This window comes from Homalodisca vitripennis, chromosome 8, assembly GCF_021130785.1.
Source record: "Homalodisca vitripennis isolate AUS2020 chromosome 8, UT_GWSS_2.1, whole genome shotgun sequence".
Lineage (NCBI taxonomy): Eukaryota > Metazoa > Arthropoda > Insecta > Hemiptera > Cicadellidae > Homalodisca > Homalodisca vitripennis.
In genome coordinates, this window is record NC_060214.1 from 102,544,000 (window position 1) to 102,553,161 (window position 9,162).

At 33.0% G+C, this 9,162-nt stretch overlaps 1 protein-coding gene across 1 annotated transcript in view; it reads left to right on the top strand.

Moving 5' to 3' along the window:
• The window catches only part of LOC124367807 (cytochrome P450 6k1-like), a 30,124-nt gene extending 21,206 nt beyond the window's left edge, over positions 1-8,918 (top strand). The window contains exons 7-11 of the mRNA XM_046824930.1: positions 1,213-1,349; positions 2,637-2,721; positions 3,412-3,518; positions 7,059-7,209; positions 8,673-8,918. Of these exons, the coding sequence (XP_046680886.1) occupies positions 1,213-1,349; positions 2,637-2,721; positions 3,412-3,518; positions 7,059-7,209; positions 8,673-8,830 (638 nt within the window). The 3' untranslated portion in view covers positions 8,831-8,918. The remainder of the gene's footprint in view (positions 1-1,212; positions 1,350-2,636; positions 2,722-3,411; positions 3,519-7,058; positions 7,210-8,672) is intronic.
• Positions 8,919-9,162: the final 244 nt, after the last annotated feature.

The following is a 9,162-nucleotide window of genomic DNA, read 5'->3' on the forward strand; positions in this document are numbered from 1 at the left end:
ATATCACTCGAAATCGTGACCAAATTAAAGCTCAGATTACGTGAGCGTTATCTTTAATTTTGGTACTACTAGTAACGTATTTTTTATAACCTAAATGTAACGTACTAACAATAACGTAATAACCTAATCTAGCCTAATAACAAATAGTAGATAGCGACAAAGTAGCCTCCTTCTCGCCGACATCGGTTTCTTTTGGGAGGCAGAAAACAAGAAACGATCTTTATAATGGCATTTAATTTTCACAGTTAATTAAATAAAGGCTCTTCTTTCTAATAATGTACTTAATTTTTTAGTTCCCGGTAAGAAATACTCTTCCAAAATAATGGCCACCGGAAAATACCAAAGTACCGACAAGTTTTTAGATTTGCTATGCCCGACAGGAATACACGTGTACTACCTAAATCATTAATCTGAATTGTTAATCTCGGCGTTCAATGTATATTTTGCAGACTATAATCTATGAAAAAATACGAGTGTACAAAATTCAATCTGTACGTGGAGCAGGGTCATTAAATGTCTGAATTGAACCTATTTTTATAATTATGTGTCGACTAATACAATACATTTTGTATAATCACGACTATGAAAATTCGTACGATTTATTTCAAACCAAAATAAAAAATGACACATAACAAGTTATATAAGGTCCAGTGTGTAATTAAATTTATATTAAATGAAATATCTTTTGCTTTGTAATTTATATTTATACTACAGTCAATGTGTACTGATGCAAAGTCAATTCAGTATTACTTTGATGCTCTTTGAAATATAAATGGCATGGACAGAATCGGGGAGTAGACTTCCTTATTAGAGGTCATTTCTTGCCTGATCAAAAATACAGTAGGTTTACTATACAGTTATATTTGCTTTAATTTTTTGATTGTCCATAAGGACATATAACAAAATTTATGTCAGTTTTATTTAGTAATAATCCGTCAATTTTATTGTTATTAATTAGACCTTCAAACTAAATGTAGTCTATACAATCTCTCATGGTGTCTATGGTTTCTAATTATTTTTACCAAATATACCAACGTTTAATAAATTTACAAATAATTTTAAAGAATAATCAAATGAATACATTTGATTATTCCAATTTCACTGGAATTTTATGTAGGTAAGACATTTATGATAATAAAAACTGATTAAGTTGAGTATCCATCCAATAAATCTGTATCACTATTTATCATAAAGGATAACTTTTTGTTGCAGTTGAGGAAAAGGTGCACGAACTTTCAAACCACGGCATTACTTTCTTTATCGGGGGCACGGAGACTTCCTCCATCACATCTGGTAACATCGTGTATGACTTGGCTCTGAACCAGGCATGTCAGGACAGGCTGTACCAGGTTTGTGTTATATCAAACTCTTATATTATAAAATAAGTATTTCTTGTGGTAGACAGTTCAAACGATCGAAAGTTTTATGAATTTAAGAGTTGTAGTAGCAATTACAGAGATAAATAATTACAAAGCCTGACAACTTGAATTCAGGTCATGAAACTTCAGGTCCTTTCTTACATTTAACCTTAAATAAATTAGAAGTATACAAATTATTACAATTCTCAATGTGAAAAAAACTAAAACAAGTATTTCTTTAAGTGCAACGAATCTGTACCTATTTAACCTAAAAATTAAATACTCAAAAACAAATGCACTTTATGTACCGTAAGATAAGTTCTTAAAAATAGACTAAATATACAACATTACATTTATAAATTCTACTTTCAATGGAAACAATATTCATGTTGTGTGCAAAAATCAAAACTAGGGAGCGAACCTCTGGTACTACGGCCGAAAAAATACGGCTTTAAACTTTAAACCCAAAGCAAACCGATCCCCGCTCTCCAAAACTTTTAAAACAGCTGAGAGGGAATCCCACAAATGACAAGCATACACTACAAAAATTTCTTGAAAACAGCTGTTCTATGGCGGGAAATCCACAAAGTGGACGTACCAGCGCTGTGTAATATTCAAAATCGGTTACAAAACATTTTGGAAACCCTGTTTTCAAAATCTTAAAAATTATAATTATAATCCTAGTCTCCTACACCGTGTAATTTTAACGCAAAAATCTGTACATAATAAGGTCAGATATTCTCATCTCGCTTTAAATTAAACAAGAAACGTGAACAATAATTTTGGATTTCCTGCATTTTATTCTTCAAACAGTCATGCCATTACCACGGCACAGCAGGAATACGAACTTGACCTTGAATCCTGCTCCACTACCACAGTGTGTCCTGACAAGTTGACTGACATTAACAGACTATCCAAGTAGCATAAGTACACACACTATATTGGCTTATCTAGAACCTTTTATTACAACCTACGGTCAGCACACTACTTAGTCAACAAAGTTTTAAAACACAGTCTAATAACTTTTTATCTCAGAAAACTTTATAATTAAACGGAGCACAAACGACGCACGTTTGTAGGCTACTCTACTACGTCTCTATGAAATTAAGAATGATACAAGAGAAATAATACAAGATTTATAATTTTTGTATACATAAATGTCCAGAGAACTGTATTTATCCAATTAAAACTGGAAACTATTTATTTATTTTTAGAGTTGGAAATTTAGGGAGGCGAATTAAGTTTAATAACTCAATAACATATATCAATGTTCATCAGGAGCTGAAGGAAGCATACGCAAAATCTCCAGAACTGGACTGCGACACACTGCTCAATCTACCTTATCTCAATAAAGTCTTTGAAGGTAAATTATGTGTTTTCTGTAGTTAGAAGCAAATCAGCTGTGTGACACAACTTTTACTCGTATATTTTTCTAAATCGGTCAACTTTCAGTCTGTATTTTGACAAAAGGTTTTGGTTATATGCCCCTCCACTACAAGGAATCTGTATTTAAAATAAAATAGTTTTGTTAAATGTGCTATGTTTAAACAAGGAAATTGTGTATCATTAATTTTAAAATTTATTTAAGAAATTTAAGCATACATTACCGCAAACATAAAGCCAATACATTACTTTATTTGAAGTTTATTTTTGACGATGGAAGGATTGTGAAAGAGTCGTAGGTGGTTGATCGACGAAAGCAGACGTATTGTGACTTGTATTCTGGAGTTCAGTTTTAATAATTAGTGTTTTGTTTAGTTTTTTACTAAGTGCATGTTTTTAGAGTTAGTGGAGTTGACACACAACATGGTGGTTATGATTCCTGACTTAGGCGTGTCACAATGCTCTGATATGATTTGTTTATTTTAGCCTAGTTTGTAATTATGTGTTAGGTTAGTTGTTTACCTGAAGAAGAGATCAGATTGCAGATCTCGAAACGTAGTGTTAATGATATTTTGTTTCACTGAACGATGGCAAATGCCCGGAAAAATCCAATACATTAGTTTTAACTGTGTTACAAGCGTTTACTGATCTTTGATGTTCCTTTTTTTAGAATCTTCAAGGAAGAACCACGTATTTTATGCTTTACCGAAGGTTTGCACGAAGAACGTCACATTCGAAATTGACGGAAATGAATTGGACATAGCCCCAGGGCAGTTGGTGAGTAATGTTTTGCATGTTATTAAATCATGTTACTAAACTTTAGAGAACAATATACACAGGTTGAAGTACGCCACACCACGTGTGGCATAACAGGCTTCGCTAAGTTTGCGTGCAAAATTTAAATGTATAGCTCATTCAATTATCTAGATGTCATGAGGACAGATATCAATCTTACAGAAAAGGAATGTTTCCATAATCCGGTAGACAAAAGAGACACTGTGCTACCCTAGTGAGTAAATAGGCGTCAATGACGCTCGGCCCTATCGTGCACCATCATCTTGCTCATTCTTTTCTATGTAGGAAGAAGTTTCATGCAAAATTCAAAGTATACAAATGAATTCTTTCACGATATATCTTGCCAAATGATACAATCATTTTATTTTAGTAAATTACGTTTTTTATAGCAGTGTTCAAATACAAATTTCTGTAGGATATTGAGGGTACGACAACGCAAGAGTGCGCTGAAGTCAAATATAGTAATCCACTTTTAACGTTGACTCTAGACTGTTACATTTCCCTATTGTTCTGTGAATATAAGTGTCACTTCGAACTCTGAGTTCCTCATATTGTATATACACGAAGCTTCATTCAAATTCTCAATTTTATAGAGCAGTTCTATTTAGAGATATCGTGCGGAAGACAGACAGACGGGAATGAAATCTTTCCAGGCCCACGAGTGATAGGCTTTGCTAAAGCTCAGCCAAAAAGAATATTTTTGAAGGATTAAACAGTACTCAACAAAATACACTTTATTTCTAGCATTAATCATTGAGGTTACTGTCAATGTTTTTGTAGCAGTGTGTATATTTATACATACAGAATGGCCCCGAAGTGTCTTCTAATAGTTTAAGGAATCATCCCTAGGTCCCAATAATATTAGTTTTCCCCTGTACATGATAATTGGGACCTCAAACAATTTTCTATAAATAGAGAGACTGTGTTCAAATTGTTAAATTAATAAATTTAATTCAGTAAAATATAATAAGTGATGCAAAACGTTAAAATTAGTGCTATTTTGTCTGTGACGAGAGGCTACCACCATTTGCAAGTTTATTTTCGTCGTAAAACAGGAAAGTTCAAAAATGTGCTAGATTTTCAAACCTAACACCTTATATCTTACATTTGATGCTTTTATACAAATAACCATTAAATTTTGGATATAACATGAAAAATGTTTATTTCCTTTATGTTTTGTATATCCAGCCTACTTTTACTCCTTTCACTTAGAATATAAGAAGTGACAACCGGTTGAAATTAATGAATGGGTCAAGATACCCCAGTGAAAATAACAGCGGAAAACTAAAATTGTTCAAATACTTGTAATTTTTCTATAGGCCGTATTACAAAAAGTTGTTATGTTTAGAACTAAATAAGACCTAGGAATAATTTCTGAAAATTATTATTAATTATTCATGATTTCTTAATGATTATTATTTTAAAAAAAACTTTAAAAACTACACCGATAATTCTTTAAGTCTTAGTTACTGCAAATTTTGCATTTGAACTTTTTTCCTAGGTCGTTAATAGTGTTCACTTCAAAACTAGTTTTTAGCACCACTTGTATGTAATTATTGTCATTTGATAGTAAAATGCGTTAATTAAATGTTAGTGAATTCTTCCAAAAAGGTCTGAAGTTATCATAAAGGCTAAAATAAATATTTTACCTTTATATAATTAAATTGTTATTAGTGTACGAAATTAATATGGTTATTACATCTGTTTAAATACCATGGTGGAAAGTTGGTACCATTGCATTTCGTCAGCCATTGTGCATGACGTCACGCACAGATCACGTGACTCGGCTGCCTCTGTTTGATTATTTATTTACCATCGGTACAACACCAATTAGTTTGGCCGAGAAGTGATACAGTGTATGCTGATTGTACGACTTTAATTCAATGTACTCGTATATATATATATATATATATATATATATATATATATATATATATTTATATTTATATATATATATAATATGCCCGTATGTCTTTTATATGAGCATATTCTTCATAAAGAATAAAAGCATATAACTATAACCTCAAACTGCACAAAGATATAAACATTAGTAACAATAAACACAAACCACAGCTACGGCAAGCGAGTGACAGTTCGGGAAATCAGTTGATTCTTGCTCCGTGAATAACGTTACGCGCCTGCAACTAATCAGCTGCAACCCTGCAGTACATGCGCAGTTGCACACCCATTTTCTCCGCTTTTGTCAACACTTTCACTACCTACAACGTCATTTGACGTCCTGCATGGAATTCTTTAGACTACTGACGTCTTTAGACGGCACAGACGTTTTTTCAGTAATAACAATGCGTTTAATCGAATTTACAGTTTGGCATTGATAGTTATCGCTATGTTTTTATTTCTTACTCTATGGATTATGATCTATGAAATGATGTTGGCAGTCATCTGGAATATAGAAAAGGAGTGGTTTGTTCACGAACTCGTCGTAGCGTTGCGGCGGGGGGGCCGTTTGTTGTCGCTTAATTCTTCGTCTACATTGTTATTGTTTTCCTTGCTATAACTTTAGTTTACGATTGTTTTGTGAGTAAATACAATGAATCATAACAGTATTGAAGACTCAGATTTTCAAGTGACAGTGAAAGTGATGATTTATTCCAAGATGACACAGATAATGATTCTGATTTTACTACCGATAGACTTGTAGGCATTGTTTTTTACCCAAAAACAAATAGCATGATATTAATCTTTTTAACGTATTCATGTGTTTTATAAATAATTTCTTTATTACAGATTTGACGCTTTATTATTATTTATTTTCAACTTCTGACGAAGATAAATAATTTTTATTAATTCTTGACTGAGCATCGCGTATTATTGGATTTCAATGCGATGGCCCATAAGCCACTTTGCGTGCACTTGTGTTTAGCACAAATAATAGGTTTGCCACAACTCCTATTTACTTGTCGAAGTTTACCTCAGTAATTCTTTTATTCTAAATTTAAAATCAGTCTCAAAAAACATCATTTTGAAGCAGCAAACCATGTCCAAGTTTATGAGATACAAGCTGTGAACAGAATCACCAAAAATAAGATTTATAGTATTACCACGATGAATGTGAAAGTAATAAAAAAACTGAGTGTGTCAAGGTGCTACCTTGGAGGAGACCACATTAATGTTTCGAAAAATGATTACAGTTTCCCTGAATCAGTCTGTTTAATTTATAGTGGGGATTGGTATGTTACCAAACATGTTTTTGCAATTACAAGACAATGACACTAAGAGATCAAAGGTAGAATTAAGGGAGAAAGTATGAGAAAGGGCGACAAATTATTCAAATGTTACAACATATTTTTATAGCAAATTATATTTTTACGGTTTCCTAAATGTTGAACTTATTTTTTGTATTTTGGTTAAGACTATTTTAAATTCAGACTCTCAGGCTTAGGCCGAGGTCCGATTTCAAGTCCGGATCAGCATTTCCCATGGTGTTTGCTCCTTGTTTCAGTTGGTTCCTCTTATGACCATTGATTTGACCAAAAAACGTATGCCTTCTGTTTGTTCTAGGTGATGATTCCAAGTATGGAAATCCAAATGGACGCCAAGTATTATCCGGACCCTGACGTGTTCGACCCTGAGAGGTTCAATGAGGAGAACAAGAGAGCGAGACCGGAAGTCACGTTCATGCCTTTTGGGGAGGGACCACGGATCTGTGCGGGTACGTCATTTCCTGGTCTTGACGTACTCTCCAAATTAATAATAAAAAGAAAATATGTACTTTGTATTATTCGAAGGCCACTCTTTTTGGAACAGTTTTTTTTACCTGAGACCTTAAAAATCTACATTATTAGAAGGAACCAATTTTATTTGACTTACTGTGAAAATTAAATATCATTATGTCGATTGGGTAATGTTTTCTGCCTGCTAAAAGGAAGCGATGTAGGCGAGAAAAGGTCACTCCTTCCTTATGTAATTCTTGTTATTACGCGATGTAAGTGGTCTTAAATTAGGTTATCATAATATGTTAATAGTAGTACCAAAGTCAAAGATAACCTTTACAAGCGCTCACGTGATCTGAGCTTGAATTTGGGTATTATCTTGAGGATGAGGCTCACGTGATCTTGAGGTGGTTGGCGCCACCGAAGCCCGCATTGATAGCCAAGGGCATTTCGATCGATCTCAGATGATGTCCTAGATCGTCCAACCTTTCCGATATCAGATCACGTTGGAAGATCTAGCAAGTACGTTTGTGTTGCCTAATAGTAAATAGTAGATAGAGACAGAGCTCCTCTTTCTCGCCGACATTGCTTCCTTTTGGAAGGCAAAAAACAAGAACCGATCGTCAATAACATTTAATTTTCACAGTAAGTCAAATAATGTCATTTATTTATAATAATGTAGTTTTCTTAAGTCCTCGATAAGAAAAAGTGTTAAAAAAATAATAGCCTTTGGATAATACAAAAAATCTCTCTCACACACACTCAAGAAACACAGTTTAGTCTCGGTAGGAGACCTTCATTCAAGGGGAGGCAGCCATTATCAACCCCTCTTTCAAGCCTTTCAACAGAACTTTTCAACCATTTTTAATTAGCATACGTTTGTTAATGCCAAGTTCATAGACGAATGAATTGATAGTAAACTTCCAGTCCACCACGTTCTAAAACACATCCAGTTTTTTTTTTTTTTTTAAAATCAATATTTACGAATAATTTCCGGAAGGACTAAACTTAAAGGATCACAAACAAGCGAGTATCTAGATAATTTATTACTTATATCTATAGATATAAGTAATATATCTATCTTCTTCGCTTTCATTCGGTATGACAAAACGCCTACGTAGATATTGGCTGTATTTTTTGCAGGTTGTGAAGATTGAAAGTACATTCGCCAAACACTTAAAAGTTTAAAACTAAACTACTTCAAAATTGCATCCGCTTTAGTAGTAATTAATTACATATTTATTATAAATGACTCATAGCCAAACACGCATTGGAAAAAAGATCTCAAACATAGATTTGTCCAATTGTTTAACAATTACATTGCAATTCCTATTTAATACAAAAATTACTTATTTTTATTTAAACTAAAGGAATGAACTAAGTGGAGAATTAAGCATTCATCCTAATTAATTACTGTAAATATTGTTTAGGGAGGAAATCTAAATAAAACTTTGTTTTTCAGGTATGAATTTCGGTATCCTGCAAGTCAAGATTTTTCCTCTCACATCTTGTATACAACTACAAAATCCTTCCCACGGCGAAGAGTGCCGCGAAATTGTCTTACTCCAAACATTCGTATTTCGCCATTCCCGACCACAATCAGTTTGTCAAACTAGTTAGGAGAACTCATTGATACGTTTAATAATTTACTCAGTTTGTACAGTTTTCATGTGTTGTGTTGTGCTTAATAAAATCGTTGTTTCTACCATTATATTTATTAGATCCTCCAATGTTCTTATAACTTCGTGAACTGATTTGGATGTAAACTTTTTATTTATTGCCAGCAATCATTAATGTTATAAATGTGAATGTAAGTTTGTTTTTTACGCTTTCACGTGAAAACTACTTAACCGATCATCGTGAAACTTTGTACACATATTCTTGGAGGTGTTAGAAGTAGCATAGGATACTTTTTTTATTAATAAACCAAATTCTAGATAATTCAACGCCAT